Source organism: Furipterus horrens, unplaced genomic scaffold, assembly GCF_987537825.1.
Source record: "Furipterus horrens unplaced genomic scaffold, mFurHor1.1.pri manual_scaffold_3, whole genome shotgun sequence".
NCBI lineage: Eukaryota > Metazoa > Chordata > Mammalia > Chiroptera > Furipteridae > Furipterus > Furipterus horrens.
The window spans coordinates 146,885,108-146,910,847 of record NW_028327173.1 but is presented as its reverse complement, the minus strand read 5'-3'; the positions used below and the strand labels follow the sequence as shown (position 1 = coordinate 146,910,847).

At 38.9% G+C, this 25,740-nt stretch overlaps 1 protein-coding gene across 1 annotated transcript in view; it reads right to left on the bottom strand.

Moving 5' to 3' along the window:
• EIF2AK4 (eukaryotic translation initiation factor 2 alpha kinase 4) overlaps window positions 1-25,740 on the bottom strand; it is a 92,284-nt gene that overhangs the window by 2,210 nt on the left and 64,334 nt on the right. The window contains exons 21-37 of the mRNA XM_090270397.1: window positions 23,567-23,803; window positions 22,290-22,365; window positions 21,486-21,607; window positions 20,117-20,166; window positions 18,966-19,134; window positions 17,619-17,735; window positions 16,030-16,095; window positions 12,986-13,156; window positions 12,451-12,585; window positions 10,495-10,602; window positions 9,739-9,867; window positions 7,958-8,044; window positions 5,492-5,604; window positions 2,818-2,876; window positions 1,853-1,950; window positions 1,002-1,070; window positions 448-492 (exon numbers count right to left, since the gene is read on the bottom strand). Coding sequence (XP_090126523.1) covers window positions 448-492; window positions 1,002-1,070; window positions 1,853-1,950; window positions 2,818-2,876; window positions 5,492-5,604; window positions 7,958-8,044; window positions 9,739-9,867; window positions 10,495-10,602; window positions 12,451-12,585; window positions 12,986-13,156; window positions 16,030-16,095; window positions 17,619-17,735; window positions 18,966-19,134; window positions 20,117-20,166; window positions 21,486-21,607; window positions 22,290-22,365; window positions 23,567-23,803 — 1,851 coding nt within the window. The remainder of the gene's footprint in view (window positions 1-447; window positions 493-1,001; window positions 1,071-1,852; window positions 1,951-2,817; window positions 2,877-5,491; window positions 5,605-7,957; window positions 8,045-9,738; window positions 9,868-10,494; window positions 10,603-12,450; window positions 12,586-12,985; window positions 13,157-16,029; window positions 16,096-17,618; window positions 17,736-18,965; window positions 19,135-20,116; window positions 20,167-21,485; window positions 21,608-22,289; window positions 22,366-23,566; window positions 23,804-25,740) is intronic.

The following is a 25,740-nucleotide window of genomic DNA, read 5'->3' as shown; positions in this document are numbered from 1 at the left end:
TGCTACTTTGTTTAGGTTCAAATCGTGGTTCTACTACTGACTAGTTGGGTGACCTCGAGTATGATATTTAACCTCTCTACTTTTGTTTTCTGTAAAATGGGGATAATAACAGTATTTCTCTCTTGCGGCGGTTTTGAGTTTAATAATCGTAAAATGCTTAGGACAATGCCTGCCTGAGCCTGACACTCAATAAAAGCACTAGGTATTTGTTAAAGAATCTCTGAAATTAAAAAAAAGGTCATTGGAAAAGTGTAGTTCCTTCAGAATCTGATTTAGTAATATATACATCACATGAAGGAACAGTGTTACCAAATTCCTGGAACTGCCATTAAAAATATCCAATATCACTTAAGAAAATAATGCTATTTTCAGTTTTTTTTTGTTTTTTGTTTGGCAGAGCTTTGGGATTTTAAAAACCATAATGTAGGAAGAGTTCATTTTGCTTACCTCTAATGATAAAAACTGTAAGATTGTTTCTTTGGGTAGATCCACCTGTCAGTACATAAAAATGTATGTCATCTGTCAGAGAACCCACAGCAGCACATCATGATGACTTGTGATGATGTCACTTTGGTAGGGCTGGCAGAGTCTGGGATGCTATTGTGCTATAAAGCAGACTTACTGAACTGTGCGTGGATGAGATCTCAGCCCTGGTGAACTAATATTCCTAGTTCCCACACACTATACACACTCCAAAGGCTTGACACTACTACCTGCACTCAGTGTAGGCTTAATGAGGCAAAGGCCTGAAACATTTAAAAAATGATTTATTTTCACTCCCCCTCTCCACCTTTCAGGAAGAAAGTATAAGAAACAAATACAAAACCTTCAGTTTTCTCCCTAGTCCTTTACAGATTTAAGTTACATGTGGTTCACATCGGTGGTAATAGGCTTGCACCCCAATACTGCTGACACTGAGCAAAAAAGCCCTCACCTCTGAGGAAACTACGTTGACAGTATCGACAGAAACCATTCTCAAAATGTTAAAGAAAGCAACTTACAGCCAAAATTTCAATTTCACTGCTTTTCTGATGTAAGTTGGCAAGGGAAGTCTGAAGTCGGGTTTGTACCTAACAAGAAGAAATCATGTTGGAATTCAGAACCTGTCAAACCAAGCCATTTTTCTTGTCATTTTATGTCTATTCTAGGAAACAATCACAGATGACGAACCAAAGCCAGAAGGGATCCCAAATATTATCCCGGGACTTGCTCTTAATCCACCTCAGAAGATGTATGTGTATCCTATTATGATCTCAGGAGAAATGAGATTTCATAGCCTTTCTTTACAATTTGTTTAATAATCCACCTAGTTGCTTATTTGTTTATAATTTTGAAATGACACCCAGTAAAAGCTCAGTGCAGTGAAACAGTGCACAAGGAAGCAGGGAGATTTAAGAATTAAGCTAAATTTGGAAAAAGGGGAAGGTGACAGCAATGAAAATATGGAACTGAAATTGGTAGAAAGATACGAAAAATGAGTTTCCAACAAAATCCTGATGACAAACAGCTCGTAGAGCTTACAAAAATTAGGTAACCTGATCTTTTGTATTTCAGTCTAATAACATTTCTAAAAAATGACTGCTCTCTAACACTCACTCTCTTCCCAAGTGAGGGCAGTGTCCCGACTGCTCATTAGCACTGTCCATCCCGCCTTGCCCCTGTCCCTCCCATTTGGAATACCCTAACCTTTCCTCCCTGCTTATTTCAGGCACTGCCTCCGTGAAGCCAACACTGATCTCTGTCCCTCTCCCATAGGTCTGTAGCACTCTAACACTTATATTAAATATATTTAATTGCGTTTTTCTCCCTTCTCTGTAGCTCACATTAGAAAGCCTTGGAAAATGCCATGTACCTGAGTTTCATACCGCCGCCTAGTGCTGGCTGACAGCTTCTCGGGGGCTATCACACTCACAGTGGGAACAACAGCTGCTCCGTGGATCTCAAACAGACCTGAAACAAGAGTTTCAGAATTCATGGCCTTCTCTGGTCCTATGCTCTGTAACACACCACTGAGAGGGCAGAATAATAACAGAACCCACTCTGGGGTGATTTTATGGGCTAGATTATGTTGGAGGCTTGTTTCCTCTCTCTGCAACTGCCTGCACTTGCCCAGGGAGAACCCAGAACCCCAACACCCAGCAGCCTTCTCTGCTCAGGTGGGAGTGGGAGGTGACAAAAGCATAGGTAGGCAATATGAGTCACCAAAACCTCATGAACCTAAGAAGAAAATCAAACATCTCTGAAACTAATACTTCCTTTAATTCCTCCAAGTACTTGAAATTTGATGGTGGCAGAGAGTCAGTGCCAACAGAAATGAACCAAAAAGACCAGAGTCTGTTAAAAGCCGAATATATATTCTTGTGGACTTAATTAGGGCATTTCTTTTTTAAGATACATGCGATGAAACTAAAGGCATAACTAGGACCGCTTAGCTTTCATGAAAATAAAATGTATATAGTCTTTCTTCAAGGGATTTAAAATACTTTTCTTCAATTTTCCAGGAAAATTATTCACATTTAATACATCTGTACCATAAATTAACTTGAAAAAAGGTTAAACTACTTGTAAAAATAAGTCAGTAAAACAAAGAATACCAGGATCAGAAGTCACCAAATGCTCAGTTGTCATTTGATCATTCCCTAGGATGTGAGTTTCAAAACACTGGGATAAATTCCATTTGGTACAAATAATTGCATATATGTTATTTTAAATATATATATTTGATGCAATAAGGAGTTAGCCACAGTCATAAGTGCTGACCGCAAACGCACACACATAAAAGCATTATTATACTTAGATTATAATTAGTAATTATACCTGAAGCATTAGAAAATGATCCCTTCAGATTTTGTACTGCAAGATTATCGGAAGCTTCTCTAAAAACAACCAAACAAAAACAATTAGAAAACAGTCAATAAGCAAAAGCAGCACAGATTACTTACAGTGAACCAATTTTTTCTATTAAATATAAAAGTATTTAATAAAGTTGGTTATTAGTGAAGGAAAAACAAAAACAACAAATTTGCACTTAATTATGCTTTTAGTCAAGAGCAGGTAAAAACTATAAAGGATGTCATTTCAAATGAACACATGCCTAAAGACACATTCTGGTTTATTCACGTGGGTGTGAAATCCTGGCTTAATGTAAGAAGCTAATTTCAATGAAATAGAATGGGTGTTCTTTTCCCTCCCCTCACAATACAAGGAAACATTAGTAACAGCAGGCCCCGCCTCCATTATGGCAGCAACCTTGGCAATCACCCACAGGAGACCATTTAGTAAATAAGGAGATTCTTTCAAAAGCTGGGAATGAATGTTCTTTCAAAGACTGTGAATTAATTTATAGCCTTTGAGAGACACAATAGCACTCTATCTTGGGAAAACAAGGAAATAATCATATGGAAGGAAAGATTTTAAACATTTCTTGCTAAAACTAAATCTCATCTGGCCTATGAAGTGTCTTAATAATGCTCATGGACTCACTAAAAGTTGACTTCTTTGTTTTCTCCTCTAAATCGCTGTCTTTGATTTGGATTGATAATCCTAATACTTGGTTACTTCAAAAACATATTCCCTCAGAAAAAGCCTGATGATGAATTTGTGCAAGTAGGTTGGGAGGGGTGGAGCCAGAGAGGGAGAAGAAAGCAAAACCATTTATTTTATATAAGCCAGGATTTCTCAGTCTTAGCACTACTGACATTTTGGACCAGATAATTCCTTGTTGGGGGTGGGTGGTCAGTCCTGTGCACTGTAGAATGTTTAGCAGCATCCATGGTCTCTATTAGATCCCAGTAGCACCCCCAGTTGTAACAACCAAAAATGTCTGCAAACATTGCCAAATGTGCCTTGGAGGGCAAAACTGCTGCTGGTTGAGAACACTGATGTAAGCTGAAAAGGGTAGGGTATATTTTCTGATTATGAATATATATATGAGTAACAAAATATAGAACAGCTTAAAGAAAATTAAGACCTTAATAAGGAAAAATAAAAGTAAAAAAAGAAGGAAAGAAAATTAAAACCTTATAATCCCAATAACCAGAAACTACAAGTTAAAAATGTGGTACATCATCCTAGACATTTTTATCTGTTTGGGTTATGTATTATCATTAAGACAAAAATAAGATCAGGCCCTGGCCAGGTGGCTCAGCTGGTTAGAGCGTTGTCCTAATATATCAGTGTTGCAGGTTCGATCTCTGGTCAGGGCACATACAGGAAGCAACCAGTGAAACATAAATGGGTGAAGCAACAGCTCGATCTCACTCTCTCAAATCAATTAAAAAAAAAAAAAAAGAATCATATCGCATATTCTATCTGTGGACATCCTTTCATGTCAATAAACTCGGTTTTACTAGAACTAAAGGCTGTACAGTATTTCACAGTATCATAATTCAAACAATCTTCTACCAACGAATATTATAATTACGTGAAAGATTCTCAAAGTGTGGTCCTTATGAGATCCTTTCATAAGGGGTTTGCAAGGTAAAAACTATTTTCACAATAATCCTAAAATATTAATTATCCTTTTTATTCTCATTCTCTCATGATGCGTAATGGAATTTTCCAGAAACTACATGATGTGTGGTATCAACATACTGAATGCAGAGCAGGTATGATAATCTAGGTTCTTCTATTAAGGCATTAAAGATTTTAAAAAGATGTAAAATAATGCATTAACAGTATTTGCAAAAGTGTGAAACAGTGCCACACATCTTACTAAATTTATTTTGTTTTGGAGAATACAGTTATTTTCCATTAAAAATGTTGTTTAGGTTAGCATGTAATGGGTTTATTACTGTCATTTTAAAATCAGTATTTTAAAATGTTTACATTTTAATTTCTGACACAAATTATTGATAGATATAACCCACATAAACAAAGCTCTTCAGGGTCCTCAATTTTTAAGGGTTATAAAGGAGTTCTGAGACCAAAAAGTTTGAGAACTGCTATTATACACAATGCCTTGATAGACATCTGCGTACCTATCTACCCCTGTGTAATAATTTTCACTATAAATTCCTGAAAGTGGAATTTGGGGTCATTTTATTTTTTTAGTTTTAAGAATTTTAAAACTTATTAAATTCTTATCCAGAAAGTTGAACCAATTTACATTCCCATCATGAGTATATGAGATCTCTTCCCAGAACATATTAGACCTTTCAAATACATTGACAAAACACTACCAAAATTCACTGATTAACAGACCAAATAAGATAATGGCAGATAGTTTGGCAGCGTAAGCCTTTCAAAATGATAAAATATTCTTTGACAAGTTCTGAAGAACAAATGTTGAAAGTAAGATGACTAGTCTTACACAGGGGGTCATATAATTAAACTGCTGAGCTATTCAGAAGTAATAGAAAGGGTCACTGAAAGTAATACAGACCATATCTTTATTTCCAAAAAAGGTCAAATTGACTTTTAAAGTAAATGTGCATATGTTCTATATAGGAAGTTGTGGCTGATTTTCTGGGCTTTTGTTTATTAAGGTTACCTGATAGTCCTCTCATCACTGACTTTAGTCCTCAGTTTCTGTACAACATGGTCCACGAGATCAGACTCCAGCACACGTTTCTCTGTTTGCCTTTCCTTCTCAAAAGATTTAACCTTAAAAAGAATGAAACAGACCCACCATTTCAGAAGCCAAAAGGCTAAATTAGAATACTACAGTAAGACAAGGCAAGAAGTTAGGTTGGTGTCCGAACTGTGGGCGATTTTGTTTCCCACAGAACATCTGGTCACGTTCAGAGACATTTTTGGTTGTAGCAGCTGTGGCAGCATCTAGTGAATAGAAACTAGGCACCCTATTAACAAGCATATAATGCACAAGACAGCAGCCCCACAAAGAATTATCTGGCCCAGGATCTCAAAGTGTGGCTGCTGAGAAACCAAGTCTAGACTAAAATAGCTTATCACGGATGACAGAATTAAAAAAAAAAAAAAGGCCAAGACAAACCAGCTCCTATTTCATTTCATTCTTTCACACATTCTTCCCCCTTAATGTCCTCTGGTCAGTTGTCAAGGCTTCTACAACTCCTCCCTCTCCTTTCCAAACCCAAGTCCTGTCACCCTGCTTTTATGGTTCCTGCCCTTTCATCTTCACTCGCCTGGCCAGCACTCAGCCTTGGTTTGGGATAGTGCAGTATTCTTTGCTCTGCTATTCCTGTCTTTAGTTTTCCCTCGCTCCATTCCATACTACAAAACCCCTGCAGTTTCAAAATACATGAGGCAAAAGGATAGAACTACAAGAAGAAATAAATAGATCCACGATTATAGCTGGAGATTAATGTTCCTCAGTAACTGATAGAACAAAAAGACAAGTTAGTAAAGATATAGAAGATTGAAGCAATGGTATAACTAACATGAGCAAATTGATGTTATTAAACATTCCTCCTAATAATGTAGAATACACATTCTTTTCAAGTGCACATGAAACATTTACAATAACAGACCATATTTTGGACTTTAAATCCTGTCTCAATAAAAGTATTGAAATCACACAGAGCATGATCTTTGGCCACAGAGGAATTAAACTAGAAACCATTAAAGAAAGATATCTAGAAAATACCCAAATATTTGGAAATTAAAACACACATACTTCTAAATAACCTATGGATAAAAGAAGAAATCATCAAGGAAATTAGAAAATATTCTGAATGGAATGAAAATAAAAGTACTATATAAAAAATGAGTGGTATGCAACTAGTATAGTACTTAAGAGTGAAATTGACAGCATTAAATGCTTATGCTTAGAAAAGAAGAGAATCTATAAACTGTGATCTAACCCAGGTAGCCAGCATTTTTTTTTTTGTCATGTAAAGGGCCAGATAATAAACATTTTAGATTTTGCAGGCCACACACTGTCTCTGTCACACATTCTTTTTCTTCTTCTTCTTTTTTAAAAACAAAGAGCATAAAATGTTTGTAGCTCACAGGCCATACAAAAATAGTCTGTGGGCCAGATTTGGCCTGCTGGTTGTAGTTTGTTAAGCCCTGATCTAAAGTTCTGTCTGAGAATAAACTAAAAAGAATAAACTAAATCCAAAATTAGCAGAATAAAAAATATAATAAGGAACAGACATCAATAAAACAGAAAACAAACAAAGAACAGAAAACTCAGACACCAAAAGCTGGTTCTCTGAAAAGACAAAATTGATAAACCTCTAGTTAGGCCGATCAGGAAATAAAAAGATGGAAGACATGAATTACCAATTCAGGAATGAAAGAGGGATACAACTACAGATCCTACAGACAGTGAAAGAACAGGGAATATCTGAAAACATACATGAAATGGAAACATTCTACCAAAACTTGCTCCTGAAGAAAAAGGCAATGTGAACAGTTCTATATCTAAGCCCACGTGACTTTACTGGTGAATTCTACCAAATATATGAGGATGAAATAATACCAATTCTTAATAAAATTTCCCAGAAAAAAGGAGAGAACACTGTCCAATTCATTTTATGAAGCCAATATTACCTTCATATTAAGACTAGACAAAGACATTTTAAGAGAAAAACAAGGAGAAAAATGTTAATTTTGATTTTTTTCCTTTAAAAACAAAAATAAAGATTATGAGGGTGTATAGTTCTGAGCATTTTCAGTTAAATGCAACAGTAAAACTGGTAAGTAAGCAGCCAGAGGATATGTCAGTCAGCAGTTATCAGCTCTAATTATTTTAAAAGTTTTCTTAGATGAAAAAAAAAAACAAAAACAAACAAACAAAAAAAAAGCGAAAGAGAAAAAAGTAGGAAAGAACTACAGCAGCCGTTATTTTTTTTAAGCTCTGAGGAAGTGTTCATATCCTCTCTTCCTTACTTTATATTCTCTCCAATAACAAGCCCAGCAATTCAGAGGGAGAGCAAAAACACCTACATGCAAGTGGGAAGTTGGGTGTTCCATAGTTAACACCAAATTTTGAAAATCTGTTGAATTGTGAAAGATTTCCTCTGGTCTTTACCTTGACATGGCTCCCTTCTTTATCTGAGACGAGGGCCACATAGGTGATTTCATGATGTCTGCAGTATTCCTGTAATTCCTCCTGGGACTGAAACAAATAAACAGTGTATGAAATAAACACAGAGCACCTGGAGCAGCTTCAAGGAATTAAAAATAAAGAAAACACTGTGTTCAGCTGTACTCTCAAAATGTACATGCTGACTTCAGGGATTATAAATATTAAGCAAGAAGTGTACAGAAGTCAAAGGAAGACTAAGACCTCTTTTGCTTTCATTACTTTCACTATTGTTCTAAGGGGCCATGGGCGATCAATGTGGCAGGACACAGTAAGAGGTTTTCAGGAGCTTCCAGTGTTTTTTTTCCCCCTTTCCTTCTAATTGAATTTATTGGGGTGACACTGGTTAACAAAATTATACAGGTTTCAGGTGCACAATTCCACAACACATCACCTGTACATTGTATTGTGTGTCTACCACCCCAAGACAAGTCTCTTTCCATCACCATTTATCCACCTATACACTGTTCCACCTCTCCTCAACCGCCCAGAAGCTTCAAATCTTGATGGATGGTGCCAGTAATTATAACAAACACACACACATACACACACACACACACACGAAAGGCCTTTGAGAAAAGCAAGGGAACAAATAGTGGCAGGTGGAAAGTAGAACTGAATGATAATGCAAAGAACATCAGAGAAGCCTGCAAGGGGATATCACTGTGCAGGCCTGAAGTCACCATTATTGGGCTTATAGTTTACTGTAAGACAGAGTACTTCTCTAACAATTTATGAAGCAAATTAACATATGGAAGAGGATACTGCTCTGTCAAATGATTAAAAATTATCACTCAGCCTACCTCTGATGTAATTTTTATATAACACAAAAATGGACAGCGGCAGCTTCAGAAACAACTTGTCAGGTGATCTGAAAGGAGCAGGAAGGAGGTCGGGGTTCTGTTTCCCCAGGCATCTATCTTTTCAGGGTCTGGGGTACCTTGAATGTGGGTAAATATGTATACAACTTTATGACCACTTAGGGGTGCAACCCCTTCTGTGGTCTGCTTGTGGTTATTTAGAGGCACCATATTTTAAAGGGTAGGCAGGGGTTCAGTCAGCTATGGGAGGTCTGAGGACATAAAACCAAAAACACACTGAATACAGAATGCCTCTGAGAAGTGTGCTAGGCTGGATAACGGACTGCAAAGATGTCCACGTCCTAATCCCCGGGACCTGTGAATTTATTATCTTATATGGTACAAGGGACTTTGCACATGTGATAAAGTTGAGGATGTTGAGACAGGGAGTTTATCCTGGATTATGTGGGTGAGCCCAATGTAATCACAAGGGTCCTTGTAAGGAGGAGACAGGAGGGTCAAAGTTAAGAGAGGTAGACCGGAAAGACAATGCTACACTGCCAAGTTTGAAGATGGAGGATGGGGCCACGAGCCAAAGAATGTAGGAAGCCTCTAAGAGCTGGAAAAGGAAGGAAAGGGACTCTCCCCACAAAGCCTTCAGAAGGAATAACCCTATCGACATCTTGGGTTGAGTCTTGTTAATACTCATTTCAGGCTTCTGAAATCCAGAAATGTACTAAGTTAATAAACTTGGGTTGTTTTTAACTGCTAAGTGTGTGGTGATTCGTTACTACTGCAATCAGAAGATAATACAGGAAGCAACTGTAATCAGAGATAGAATTTGAGAACCTAAAGTGGTACAGAATAATGTACCTTGGAAGCCATGACTATTTGCACTCCATTCACTGGAGCTTTTTGTCTCATTACCTGTGACCAGTCAAACATGATTTCTGCTGTGATTCCTGCTGTCCAAAGCTTCTGGGTTATGTTGATGGCCCTGGACATGGACATCTGGCCAACACTTACAACCAGGAGGTCACAAGAGCTTATTGTAACCTGTAACTCAGAAACAGAGTGATGACATTTGGAAGAGCTGGACTACTGGCACATAGGTGGGACCAATACCAGGAGGGAGGAAGCACTCATGTGAAGATAGGCATTCTGAAATTCTGTACAGCAACCTATGTGCAGAAGCCTTTACTTCAAAATTATAGTTAAAAAAAAAAATAGCATAATAAAAAAAACTTTAATGTTAGTCTTTTGAAGATAGAAATTATTTCAATTACTCTAAGCCATTAATCAGAAAGGTACTTTTCCTTTGGGAAAATTAATCTTGCTCAAAACACAATAGAAAAAGAACCTTTTTTAGCTCTGTAGAATGCAGGAGGATTTCTGAACGAGGGTCTTTAACATGAATCTGCTAACAACTATAACATCTCATACTTACATAGTTCATTACAGATGAGAGTGAGGCTAGAAAAGGAAGAGTGGATTGTCTGAGGTCCCCCAGCGAGAGCCTCAGAGCTGAAATGCGAGGATTCACACCAAGTTTTGGGTTTGTCTATCATGGCAAAGATAGTCTCCCAAATCCTAGTCTATCACTTCCACATCTGGGGCTCCATGCAAATGACTACAAAATACAAGACAACTCAAGGCACACTGGAAAGAAAAGGCAAAACTTACAGGTTCTTCCATGTTGAGGACAGCAGCAGATATCTTGTCTATGGCTATACTGACCCCAATGGCAGTGGGAACTGGCCCCAGAGCCTGTGGTCCTCTAAACTGGGGAATCTGCAGAAAAAAACACACAGCTCTGGTCATGAAATAGAAAAGAAATTGCAATTATAGGCAAATCAATGCTTAAAGGGCATGAAATCTCAGCAACTGATTGTCAAAGGGTTCAACAAAAATGTGTGTATGTGGCAAGAGACAGAAGCAAGCACACGTGCAAACTTAGGAAAATGTTACATCTAGAACTGCACTGTTCAATATGGCAGCCACTAGCCACACATGGCTTGAGCATTGAGATATGGCTGATGTGAGTTGAAGTGTGCTGTATGTAAAATACACACTGACTGCAAAGATTCAGAATAAAGGGAATGTAAAATAGCTCATTAATAATTTTTAAAAATTTGATTACATGTTGAAATAATATTTTGGATATATTGTATTAAATGAAATATATTAACATTAATTCCACCTGCTTCTTTTTACTATTTTATATTACTAGGTAATTTAAAATGTAACATATAGGTTCTGAACCAAAGATGGGTAAGTACATTTCTCCCTGTTCCTCCCGCTAAGTCCAGCTCAAAATCCTGGACACTACATATAAAACAAACATAAAAAGATTCTGAAGTGGAAAGAAGGCCAAGAACCATGTGACATGTGGCTAGTTCCCTGGGTTTGGTTTTTGCCTCATGCATCCTGGATTGGGTGCTGGAGAAACCGGCAACCAGATATGCCAAAGAGAAACAACAAAAAAGCCCCAGTGAAAATCTACTTTTTCTGGCCAAAAGACCAAAAAAGGGGCAATCCAGCAGAACACAAAACTTAGACAATACCTGCCTAGTCCCAGTCAAGACACATCGTAACTAAACTTCCAACTAAAGACAAAGAAAAGAAAAAAACTCTTTAAAACCATTGAGTGAGAATCACCATTACTATAGGGGAAAAATAATTAAGATTTCTCATCAGAAATCAGAAATGTTGGGGAAATACAATAGATTCTCTTCTTCTCTTGAGTTTCTCAGAGTTTGATAGTCAAAGTAATAAGCACAACACTGTCTGATGTGGATTTCAATGTATGCAATGTAACACATTACAAATGGGGGATGGGGTAAAGGGACATAAAGGCAGATGCAGTTTCTACACTTCATTGGTGGTTACGGGAATCTAGACTTGGATCAAATGGCACAGAATTATACACATACAGTAAACCATATGTCCATTTCCTGGTGTTGATATTTTATTACAGTTATGCCAGTCATAACCACCGGAAGAAACTGGGTAAATGTAAACAAACCTCTCTGTACTATACAGTATTCCCTCACTTATCGCGGGTATTACGTTCTAGACCCCCCTGTGATAGGTGAAAATCTGCAAAGTAGGAACCTTACATTTATTTTAGTATTTATATATATTTTAAGGCTTTATAAACCCTTCCCACACACTTATAAACCATTCCCAGTCCCTTATTAACATTTTCCACACTTTTATAAACACTACTTAACGTTTTTAAACATATTCTACACTCTTAAACCTACGTAACTTTAACAATATATGTATACAGTACTGCAAAATCCCGCGATATAGCGAAAAATCCGTAATAATTAAATATAATATTTAAAAAAACCCTGCGATTACAGTGAGGCCGCCATAAGTGAACCGCGATATAGAGAGGGACTACTGTATTCGCAATTTCCTGCAAATCTATAATTATTTTAAAATAAAAATTTAAAAACATTACAAGTGTGGTTCACAAGACATTTCTATTCCTATTCCTAGATAAAAGATACACGTATTCAATTACACTACTGGTTCAATTTTTCTATAGGCTTGAAAAATTTCAAAATAACAAGTTGAGAAAGAAGTAAAATTAAGTCAGAACAGATCCACAAATCCAGAGCCAGCCCTCACCAGCAGGTCGTATCTGCCACCAGCTGCAAGGATTTCAGATACAGCCCTTTGCCTCCTTCTGACGAACGCCACACACTGGAAGATGATCCCGCTGTGCTGCTGCACTTTGTAAACCAAGCCTAAATTGATCAGGACCTGTCAAGTGAAATGCCACACAAATGTGTCAAAGGCACTGTTTTCCATTAACAGCATCAGACATTCTATTTAGCGCAAACCAAATATTCAGTAAGGTCTGGCACAAAGTCTGTTTCACTACAGCCCGCCAAGTAAGAGAAACTGCCCTCTTCAAGAATAACCACTTCTCTGAGGCTGACATAGTAAGAATTGCTGTACAATAGGAATTGTGATGCTTGCACAGAAATTCTGATTTAAGCCAAAATTATTACTAAATATCAAACGTTCTAAAGTGTAGAAAGCAGAGCTTTTCGGGAAAAATAAAACATTATTAGCATTAATAAAAAATAAAGCCCATTTCCCTCTTGTGCTGTTATTAATGCTACAAATCTATACTGCCAGAATCAAACAATTGCCAAACCTGTAACTTTATGCCAAGTTTCTTCAACAGTCCAACAACTTCCTCCAGATCTTTTAAGCCATACTTCACCAACTGGGCAACACCTGTTTTCTGTTTTATTAATGAATTTATTGCTGGTGTTAGATCTTGCAAATCTCCCTTCTGCTCAATAAATTTGTAGAGTCGACACAGCTGGAAAGCAAAGGGGCACAGTTAGCTTCCAGTCCACGGTGGCAAGGCTTACTTTGCACTGCATTTTGTACACTCAGGGGGACCCAGGAGAGCCTTTGCACCTCCAAGAGGAGGATTTTGTAGATGAGGGTTATTTTAGTTTTTACCACCATCCCAAATGAGAATTATCCTTTTTCAACAACTCTAAGGCACCTTGCAGAAGTGCTTCAGGTACCTCCTCACAGTTCATTTTTACAAACACTCAGTTGATGCTGACCCCAGCAGAGCAGACCTTGGCTCTAGCAGAGCCTCCATTATGTATTCTCAAGCCAGTACTGCTCCCCTTTCCATCCTCACTCTGATGTATTCCCATTACTACAGGCACACAAATGCAGAGGGTGGGGGGCCGAGAGGGAAAGGAAGGCAAAGCCTGACTTGTTGTAACACCACACCAAGTCAGTCAGAAATCCCCTCTCCTCCCTTGGCTTGAATGATTCCTATTTGTAGCTGGGGGATGCAGCTCAAAGTCATCTCCTGCAGGCAGCTTCCTGAGCTTTCCTTCTCTCCAGCTCAGACCTTGTTCCTAGCTCCCAGGTCTTGCCAGCTGTACACAGTGTCCTCCCCAGGAGAGGGCAGGGGCTAGTGATGACCTCTCTGCTGGCCAGGCATAGTCACTGGCACAGAGCAAGTGAAGAGGAAATAACTGGGATTATAAGACCAGAGAGAAAACTACCAGGAACTTAAGTGGGAATTATTAAGAAACAAGCTTATAGCTATTTTAAGGCTGTAGGCAAGCAGAACCTGGTTCAACTCTAAACTGGCACTTGGAAACTAAGAGCTGAATTAAGAGTCAGCTTAATATAGTTTAATATAATAATCATAAATCATCTGTATTTTTAAAAAATCCAAAGTGTTAAAATCTCCTATAATCTCTTTACTAAAAATATTTTAATTTTTAAATAGTCTCATTTTAATTTTTCTTAATAAAACTATTTCTTCTCAATTAAATTTTAACGTTTAATTTCCATTAAATTTCTGGTTAATAAAATAACCAGAAACATTTGAGTCAACATAATCCTATCATCACGTAACTCCACATCACTTTGGAGAACTCACAGTCTCTCTTTGGGTCTCAGCACCTCATTTGTAAAACAAGAAGACTGGGCCAGATACATTTGAAATTGTTTTGCAATATTTCTACTCCCTTTTTAATATCCTTAGAGTTCCATTTTTAAATAACAAGAGTGCCAATTGCCTGTATTAGATACTGTTTCATTTTAAACTAACCAACTATTAACTTTGAATTAAGGCTTATCATCATCAAATAATCAGTGGGTAGAGATTTAGCAAAAAGATGACATTTTAGCAACCAATGCAGTTTTTGTGTGCAAGTGTGAAGTATTTTTGAAATGTGACATTAGTTCAAAGAATGTTTTGGGTTTGAACCTTCAGGTAGGGAAATACTGAATCGGGCAGTTTCTCGAGCAGATTATTTGTGCTATTTATATACATAGAACTATTTGTGCATATAGGTATGTTTTGTGTACATGTCTAGGGTATTTGTAAATAGTTTTGCTCATTCGAATACTATGCCATTGGATCTCTTGCATATCATCAATATCTCCTCCAATGTCTAACATTTTTAACTCGGGTGACTTTCTAGAACTCCCAGTGCTATGTATCTGGTTTACTTTCCCTGCCTGCAAACTGTATGGATGACTTCTTTTTTTTTAAGACTTAAAAAAATTGTTTTTAGAGAGAGGGGAAGAGAGGGAGAGAAATATCGATTGGCTGTCTCTTGCAGGTCTCCAACAGGGGACCTGGCCCCACAACCCAGGCATGTGCCCTGTGCTAACAGGAATCAAACCAGCTCGGTTCGCAGGCTGGCACTCAACCCACTAAGCCACACCAGCCAGGGCGAGGTGACATCCTTCAACTATGGTTCATGTGTGCCCTGTGAAAGTTGTTTTGAAGAGCTGAGGGTAGATTCATTACTGCCTGTATCCCTTCATGAATTTTTAAAGGCCAATACTAATTAAGAATTGAAATCAGTCTGTAGACTCATTACATCCCTAGCACTCTGCCTGCCACACTGTATGCGTCCAAGAGATCGAGTGACTCGCCTGACCTGTGCATGATCATGTTTTAATCTATCCCATATGTGAATTCTGCTGATCACCACAGGATCATGTAACTGAGTGTCAGTCCAAGGGCTACAAGGGTTACGGAAAGTTGTTTTTTTTTTTTAATCTCTCTTCTTATATAAATATTCAGGAAAATGTAAGAAATCCCTGTTGCCCTCTGCTTTTCAGCAACTAAGTACGGGCTACTATGCCAAAGATCTGGGCCCCAGTCTGATGCCTATAGAGAGAATACAACAAACCTGGTTACCCCAGGAGATATTCCTCACACTCAATGGGATCAAATGCAAGATTTCAGGAGCAGGAAATATACCAGAGAAGCAAGAGCTTTAATTCAGGACCCAGGTGACGTGGGTGGGGTATGGAATGGATGGACACCCAAATGGATCTGCAGAGCTGTGTGCCTTTTTCTAGTCCTACAGAATCTATTTCACAAGAGGATAGCTCGTACCAGGTCTGCTCAGCAGGAGGCTCTACCAAGCATAGCCTCTACAAGGGATGTGATGCAAAAAGAACAGGCTGATTACAGCACATTAAGCAGCAGTGTGGAGCGGCATTCTTTGATCACAGCACTCCTTTCTGTCTTCCCTTAATCCCAGAGGTTGCCATGGTTCCTACTGACACTCAAGGGAGAAACTGTCTGTGTGGTGGTGGCAGGAAGTGCTACTGCCTTACTGCAACAAGAATTTGGAGATATTTTCTGGTGCCGCAAATTCAGGGAGAGCTGTAATAACACCATGAGGAGGTACTTACACTATTCGGAGACAAAGACAGATTACAAAATTTAGCTTCCACTTCTCTCCTCGTCAGCTTTTCTGTCTAATGAAGAAGAAAAAGGAAACAATGAGAAAGACCAAATGGCCCTGAACAAGACAGAATTTTTAGGTTAATTGTGACAAGCACACATTTTATTTTGGATAAACTGCTCCTAATTATGAAGGATAGATTAATTCTGTGATTTACAAAATAAGTTCTTTCCAATGCACATAGAACTATAACTAATATTGGTCTAAAATTGAAAGATCCTGACACAAAAGAATTAAAAAAAGGGAAGTTGCACTTGCTGAATGATAAGGCAACCCAGAGCGGGACAGGCTGAACCAGGGTGTTTCTGTCTGCGTGGGGAGGGAGTCAACTTATCTGTGTCCCCTAATAAAAACCTCATACTGACAGGCTCAGCATTTCATCCCACGGTGGCAGTTTGGCTATGGCTGTGGGATGTGAACAAGGCTGACCTGAAGCCCCTCTGCAAGATCCCTGGGGTTTCTGCCAGTCTTTGACTGACATCATTGCTAAAGAGCAGCAGCACTTTTGGGGGAGGAGAGAACCACTGGAAACAAACAGTAATGTTAGGGTCCTTGAGATATACCTGCCAGGGGAAAGAAAAGCTTGTTAAGCCTTTTGGTGTATAAAAAATAAGCCAGTGTGGACTTCTACTATTTTTTCTGCCTTAATTGCAGACTGCCTGACACTGTTACGGAATCTCCTAGATGCTTCTTATCATGAAAACAATATTTAACTTGAACGAAAGTTAGAAAAGATAAGCAAGCATCCACCTCCATCCCAGCCTCATAATATCACACTACTTAAAATTTTCAATATTTTCCCTCCAGGTTCTGCACACATACTATAGAGTAATGAATATTATGATGTGGCTAATTAGGACAAGTAACTGGAGGTGCCACTGCCCCCCTCCCACAGGAAGGAAGTAGAAATAAGGCTCCAACGGAAATTTAAACCTCTCTTCACCAATTCAACCAGTCCAAATCTCTGAATGACTGATAAGCACAGGCAGGTTGGAAGAATTAAGGGCAGGGCATAAGCCTTTTATTCTCAATATTAACACTCCCTTATCTTGGACTCCATAAATTAAGTACAACAGCACTTGTGAGGGTGGAGAGAGTTAATCCACATAGAGATTAGAATAATGCTTGCCACTAGGCGAGGTGCTCAATAGTCATTACCCACAAGTATCAGGACTGATTTCTTGCATCTAAAAGTAGGTTAGTGAAGAACGTGATGGTCTTACAAATGAAATAAGACAGTTTGATCTTTTCAAATTAGAAATTACCCTAAAAAAAAAAAAAAAAAAAACAACCAACCAACCAACCAACCAACCAACAAAAACCACCACCCTGGAGGTCACTAGTTGTACAAGGCGTAGTCCAGAATAAAAATTCAACCAATACTTATTAACTGAATCAAAGAGAATTGGTTCTTTTACCTTCCAGTGATGAGGGAAGGAGATAAAACTCAATTCAATGTTATGGTTACATTAGTAAGAAAATGCTCATGAGCTGTTTTTATCCTTCAATATCAAGTCAAAGTAATTAAATGCTTACCACAGCATCATACAGAATAATGTAGACTTGACTGAGTTTATCTTCTGGGATCCCACAGTGTAAGAGTATTGCTTTCAATAACATGGTATGGTTCAAGTAAATACGGTAATTTCTTTCCTAGAATACCCCCACCCCCAATAAAAAAGAGAGATTATTTTCATTATAAAACCAATATAGTACATGACCAAAACTAGGATCTTACCACCAATTTGTCATCCTAACATATGGGAGGACTGAACATGAAAGACTGAAGTTAGGCATATTGTTTTCTAGCTTATTTTTTCATATACATTCTTTTTATATTTGTTGTAGTCAAAGAGTATAATTCAACATTTTATTACACATATCAAAGATACTGTGGTCTTCAGCTATGTTAAAAAGCCTGAGCAAATTCACATAGACTTCAAAAGGGAAAGGATCTGGTTCAATGGTAACTGACTTAGAAGCACAGGCAGGTGGAATAGCTATCTCTACTTTTGTCCACACAAGCCAGTTACTGAGCATTCAGTCGTGAGCTGTGTGCCGGGCCAGGTGCAGCAGGGAATGCAGGGACGTGGACACACACTGGGAGAGTTCTGCTTGAGAGCACACCCGCGCCTTGCCCCTTCCCTTTGTACCTTGTTTCTTGAGCCTATGCAGCCCAGCTGGCTCACTTCTACTACCGCTACCTTTCTAAGTAAACCTTTTTTCTTAAAACTTGGAAAAAAAAAAAAAAAGAAAGAGCACACACTCTGTCTGAACAACTAACAACGAATACAACTCAAGGAAGCACTCATCTTGAGTGCTGTGAGAGGTGAAAAGAAAAGGTGGCCAGTCCCTCAATGGGGGAGCAGAAAGGCTTCCTGGGGAGAAAGGGCCCAAACCGTGGCTGGGTAGAGAAAAGTCTTTCAAGGCAAAGGAACACTGGGACTGGGAGTGAGCAGCGCAGGCCTGTGGGATGGTGAGGGAAGGCCTGAGGAGAGCAAATTGCTGTGCTAGCAGCAGTCCCTCCTGGCTGGGGAGCGTGCACACATGAAGAGAAGTGAAGCTGGGGAGCTGAGGGATCCGGTGTAGGAGGGAGCCACCAAGGGCTCTGGAGAGGCTATAAACATGCTAAAACAGCATCCTAGGAACCTTAGCCTAATTTCCTGCATTTTGGAAGAATGGGCAGAGAAACAACACCCTTCCACCAAAACGGAACAGACAAAAACACAGCCTGTTCCTGTCAAACTCTCCTCAGTTACTTTAGTAAAATGTGGTTCCCAGTCAGCACACAATGAGAAGTTCTGTAGTCTAGGTTACTCCTCCTCACGTTTGATGAAGGACTCTGGAGGGATAACCTCAGAATGTTAGAATATGGAAAGGAACCTGAAGTGCTGGAAACTCTTGGATAATTTCATAAATAGTATAGATGATTTCAGCAGTGGGCAGAGAGCTGTTGGTGGTAGAGGAGACAATATCAAATGCACACTCCAGAAGTTCTTTGGGATGAAATCGGTCTAACTTGCGAGGTCTGAACACACGTTCTATGCAGTATCTGGTGAGAGAAACCCAGATTTTTAAGGTCATTGCTTACTGAAATAAAAAATGCATAAGAAATTGTTGAATAAGAGAAAAGTACCAATATGAAAAAATTAATTAGTGATATGACCAAGAAAGCTTAAGGATAGATTTGCCCAGAACAGTCTTGCCTTGTGATCTAGGTTCCAATTCCCAGTTTTCCCATTATTAAACTATAGGGCTTAATTTTTTTTCATTAAATGTCTGAAATAGAGATGAAATTACACACAAAAATAATTTTACCTTAAGTGCTTGCTTTCTACACAGCGATACCCACACCTTAGGACTATGACTAGTAATTGTTCACTTGCAGCTGAGAATAAAAGCAAGTAAAAAGCTTTGATTTCTTTTGAGGAAAGGAGCTTTTAAGTAGGGCACCTATTGACAACAATACTGCTCTAATTTATGAAGACCCTGGTGTTAGTCCCCTGTGGTATTTGAATGTACAGAAAACCTCTCCCCAGTGCTAAGTGCCTGGAGCTCCTCAGTGTTCAGTGCTCCAGCTGCGTTTACTCCTCTTCCCTACGCACAGCATTTGTTCACTTACTTGGGTAGGCAGTTTTCACACAGGGACCACTGGCCATTTGTACCTCCAATTAAATTTTAAAAGAGGCCATCCGTAATCAAAAACAGCCAGATTTTTGTTTTTGTTTTTTGTTTTCCTCCAAGCAACCATTTGAGAAAATAATTATGTTGCTTGGGGATGTTTAGAAGTCACAGAATAGACTGCAGGAGCTTCAGGGTACGTACCCAACTGCTTGCTACCTTCCTTCTGAAGAGGAGGCTGACTGTCTTCGTCACTTTATAGAAAGCGCTACTTTGCTTGGGCTTTTTGACCCTATTCCAAGCTCACTACTTTAAATCCCAAATTCTTAACTGTGTAAGGATCACAGAAGATAAAACATTCTTCCTGGGTTTCTTGCCCACATCCACCAAATGAAACCCCTGTTGTTTCTTACCGTTTTAAATTCAGTATATTATTTCTTGCCACATATCTTGCAAAAGGAACCTGAGAAATAAAGTTTCAAAGGTTAATGTCAAGATGTGCCAACTACCATACTTCTTTTGGTTTTTAAGTAACAGTTTTTAAAAATGGAACTGCCTTTTGAACCAGCAACTCCACTGCCAGGATTATACCCGAAGAACCTTGAAACACCAATTCAAAAGAACTTATGCACCCCTATATTCATTGCAGCACTGTTTACAATAGCTAAGTGCTGGAAACAACCTAAGTGCCCACCTGTAGATGAGTGGATCAAAAAACTGTGGTACATTTACACAATGGAATACTTACACAGCAGAAAGAAAGAAGGAACTCCTGCCATTTGCAACAACATGGATGGAACTAGAGAGAATTATGCTTAGTGAAATAAGCCAGGCAAAGAATGAAAAATACCATATGATATCACCTAATACAGGAGACTAAAGAACAACACAAACAAAGGAACTAAATAGAACAAAGAGCAGAATAGCAGTCAATAGGGGGGAGGGGAGAGGAAGAGAAGGGGGATAAGTAAGGGAAGGGTTTAGTCAAAGAACCCGAATAAATGACTCATGGACATGGACAACGGGGAGGGATATGATTGTGGGAGAGGGGGTGGGTTGGGTGGGGGAGCGAAATTGGGGGAAAAGGGGACAACAATTACAGCTCTGGGCATTTTCTCTTTTGAGAATTGCCTGGTTATATCCTTTGCTCATTTCCCTACTTGTAAGTGCTTTTGGTACTTAGAGTATTAAATTCTTGTCTGACTTATGCATGTATAGTGAGTGCTACAGACGGGCTTGTCAGCAGTCAACACTATGTGAGTGAATCACTGCTAAGAGTGTTGCTGGAACCCTGGGGATCGGAAGAAAGCAAGCATGAGCAAAATTCAGCACACTCAATTAGCAGAGACACTTGCTGTTATAAGGATTTAATTGTTGTAGACATTAACATGTTAGAAAGTTATTGAGGATCTACCCAGGAAGTAAGAGGGAAAAACTCCCGTAGTTGTCTCAGTTGGCCTGGTTAACTTGCTTTGGTCATTGGCAGAGCTCAACATCGAGGTACAGACATGGCACCTGCAAAGCAGGGTTCTGGTTTCTAGGGGCCAAAGGTACTTGTGTGATTAGCAAGGTGGATGTACACACGGTCAAATGATTACTAAACTCCAGTAATGCTCTCACCCTGATAACTTCCTTAAAACTATATTCCTTAAGGGTTACATATAGATTATAAGTCCAGGCAAAAAAGTAAAAACAAAAAGATTAGTGGGGGTAATTCTTTAACAGATGTGCCACCCCTGTGACCAGACATGGCATCCAAACCGTCAGCAGAGTGAGCCTCACCCGTAGATCAAAGGGAAGCATCACCAGCATCCCGCTGTGGTCCATGAATAAGGCAGCTTCGTTGTGCTCATATATTTGCCTATTTCGGGGAAGTAGTAGTGGGGTACACAACTGGACAGCTCCTATACCAAATTAGAAAAAATAACTAATCACAGGTTCTCATTCTTCCTAGGAGGCAAGTTAAAATGAACACAAGCCTGATAGTGACGGCCCCTGCTACAGTCTGGAAATCGTCATCAGTCTGTCGTTGATTCTCAATGGAGAGCTCATCTAAGGTTAACTGTCAATTTAGTCATATTTCTGACTCTACAAACCAGCTGTACTTTAGTAGCAAGGTTGTAATATTAAAATGTTTCTCCTGCCCTGGTCAGGTGGCTCAGTTGGTTGGAGCATTGTCCCATACACCAAAAGGTTGTGGGTTTGATTCCTGGTCAGGGCATACACCTAGGCTGTGGGTTTAATCCCCAGTTGGGGTGTGTACAGGAGGCAACCAGTCCATGTTTCTCTCTCACATCAATGTTTCTTACTCTCTCTTTCTCTCCCACCCCCTTTTCTCTCTCTCTAAAATCAATGAGCACATTCTCTGGTGAGGATTAAAAATAAATAAATACATAAATAAAATCCATTTCTCCTCATCAAGATGAGTTGTAAAAATAAGCTTAAATTTCACATGTCAGTTGCTTGTAACTGAGCTTAAAGTAAAATATAATTGCACCCAAATCTATTAACTACTTTTTATAATAGTACTTTTTAGTGAAAAAAACATCTTTTGAGAAAACATAACATGTTTTAAAAAGAACATACCATGTCTTTTAAAGATGCGGATGATGGTTTCACAGACATGCTGCTGTATCTTGGCTGTACGGATTGAAAAGCTTCCCTAAAATACGACCAATTAAAATTTCATCAAAACCTAATCAAAGGGATCACTTAAAATATTAATCCGTGGCTTGCAGTCAGCATTACATTGCTTATTCTGAGGATCATAGAAGAGATTTCAGCAAGTCAGTGCCTTTTTGAACATATTCAGGGAAGAATAAACCACAAGTCTCACAAGGTGTCCTGCCTGGGAAGGGCCAGCTGGTTCAAAGTCCAAGCCCTTAACTAGGATGATATCTGCCTTTCTCCCTCAGGAGCTCCGGGGCACCTCAAAGCAATCATGCCCCTAACAGCCTCAGGCTCCCTCCCATATGCTAAGGCAATTCACAGTGGGCCCCTTAGAAGCCAAATGGCATTTAGATATTTGTAAGGAGCTGTTCTTTTCACTTGTTTCTTATTAGAAAAGCAGTACCATTTCACCAGAGAAAATTTAGAAGCAACAGATAAGCAAAAAGACAAAACAGTCACCCATAATTCTGTATTTCTAATACTGTCAGCCAGCAAAATCTGTTTGGCCCCTAAAATCTATATTGATCTTCCACAAACCTTATCTCTCTACTTCCTCTACTACTCCTTTCAAATTGTATCATATTTTAAGCATGCAGAAATATACAGACAATATAACAAAAATCTGTTATTTACCATCTAACTTTATGAAATTTTAACATTTTGCTATAATTCTGTTATATTGCTTCATATCTTGTTTTTGTTGTTGTTGTTGTTGTTTTTTAAAGAAAACATTGATGGTTCCCAAACCTGGCTATGCTTCAGAAACCACCTGGGAGCTTTTAAACAGATTCTTGAAGTACCTCACACTCGGATATTCTGTCACTAGACTGGATGGAAGGCCTGGACATCTGCGTCAAAGTGCCTCTCAGGTGATTCTGATGTGCAGCCAGCACTTGGAGCCACTGACTACCTGATCTGTATCTGAGCTGGTTGGATGTTTTTGGCTCTGGGCAGCTGGGCCAAAGCTCAGTTTCTAAAAGCACTCCTTCAGTCTCTTAGGTGGAGAGAGAGGGAGTGGGTCAAGTAAGTGATTAAAAGTGTGGTTCTTCCCAGAATAATGCATATGCATACATTCTGCATACACAGACCTCAGACTAAGAATTTATGTTGGAGGCCTTAAAGGAAAAATAATAAATTGACTTGATCCTTCTGTGAACCAGGTTAAACTCTATTGAAGCCCAGCTTAAGCCCACCTTCAGTATGTCGCTGTCATACGTGTAGTCAATGGCGGGGGGGATGCGCTGGGAGAAGATCTGGGCCATCATAGTGCGATAGGCCTTCCCGTCCACGTTGGCCAGGGTGTGGTGTAGCACCTCGTGCAGCTCTGATTCCTCCATCTGGGGCGGGGGCAGCAGCTCACTCTTGAGCAGTTCTGTGGCTGTGGGTCGCTTCGCTGGATCGTGGTTCAATAGCCAGGAGATGACAGATTTCTATAACAAAACCCAGGCATACCGGTGATGGGGAGCAACAGCTGATGCTCAGGAATTCTCCTGCCAAGCCAGTAGTTGGTTCCAAAGAAAAAACACTGCACTTCTTGCACTTATTTGGTGCATTTTAATTTCTGATGTCTCTGAATTTGTCATTTTCCAGCCTGCACTTCAAGATGGCCATAGTGTTGTGCAGCAATGTAATATTAGTATTTCTTAAAAGAGAGAGGCCTTTTTGGTCCTGGCCGGGTAGCTCAGTTGGTTAGAGCATCATCCAGATACACCAAGGTAGCAGATTCAATTCCCGGTCAGCGCACATAGAAGAAAAAAAACAATGAATGCATATATAAATGGAACAACAAATCTATGTTTCTCTTTCCATTACTTTCTCTCTCTCTCTAAAAAAAGAAACCAAAAAAAACAGAGGCCCTTTTTATTTCATTGTCATAAATGACCCAAAAAATTCTCAACAACTAATTAGCAGCAGAACTTAGGCCTTCTGAACAAACAACATATTGTATAAAAACTGTGAGCATACAAAATACCTTAAAGCAGTGTAAAGCATCTTGCTTTTATTCTTTCTTTTCCATTTATATTGTCTATATTGATACCATTCCCTTGAATTCTCTTGATTTATGTTACTCTATAGCTTCACAGCTACTATCCCATTAAGCAGGGAACAATTTGAAGGTAATATAAACCTTTGAAAGGTTCCTTAATGACTTCTTAATTTTATTTATAATAAGGATTTATAAGAAATTAGAGGAATATCTGAGATGAGAAAAATCTCAATTTTTAGATGAATCTCATTAGGCATTTTCTAATTATAATATATATGTTTAATATATGCTCCCCAAAAACTCCTACCCCAGTCTTAGGCTGAAACAAAAACACAAGTAATTGCTTTTCATGTAAAGAAAGGAATTGAGATGATACAACTTCTTCTTTTTTATTTTCAAGATTTCATTTATTTATTTTTAGAGAGAGAGGAAGAAAGGGAGACAGAGTGGGAGAGAACCATTAACGTGTGGTCGCCTCTTGCACACCCGCAACTGGGGACCTGGCCTGCAACCCAGGCATGTGCCCTGACTGGGAATCAAACCAGTGACTTGTTGGTTCGCAGGCTGGTGCTCAATCCACACCAACCAGGGCTGACATGATACAACTTTTATGAAAAGTCATATCAAATTAAACTGAAAAAACAATAGCCTACTCAGCAAAACAGACCATTCATACCGCTTAACTTCTGTGTGTGGTGAATGTTGTATTACACTCAACTGTAAGTACTGTCTGTGCTGCCTCATTTCAGATAAAAAGCAATGAATGTGGTGTGGGAAGTGGCAATGGTGGTGGTTTTGTTGTCAATTACATATAGTCCACATGCAAATGCTCAAGGGTACCTAGTAGGACTTGTGATGGAGAACAACCACTGTTGTAAGAAATGGCTGTATAGTTTCTCTCATGTTTGTAGTTTAATAAAGTTCCTGAGCCACCACAGCTACCAATTTGTGGAAATACTGAGTAAGACTGATTTTGTTATAGGAAAAGGCTATGAAATGAACATTTTCTTACGACATCCAGAAACACAGGAAATGACTCAGTTCAAAAATGATAACAGCTAACAAAATAAGTAGAAACATGACCTCATGTATTTCTAATGGTTCTTTACTAATTCAATTGATGAGGCAGAACAGGTCCCTCTAGCCATAAACATCATGTTAAGCACTACCGAGTTACAGGATGTTAGTACTGATATATAAATAAAGGGTATTTAATCCCTTTAATTTTCAGGTGAGGAAAATAAGTCTAGAAAAGTAAATTGTCCACCCAGAGACATAATCAATAAGCAAGAAATAGCAAATTAATGCCATGTTCTACCTAGGTTCACTGCTTGAAGATAGGAATATATTCTGAGAAATGAGTCCTTAGGCAATTTCGTC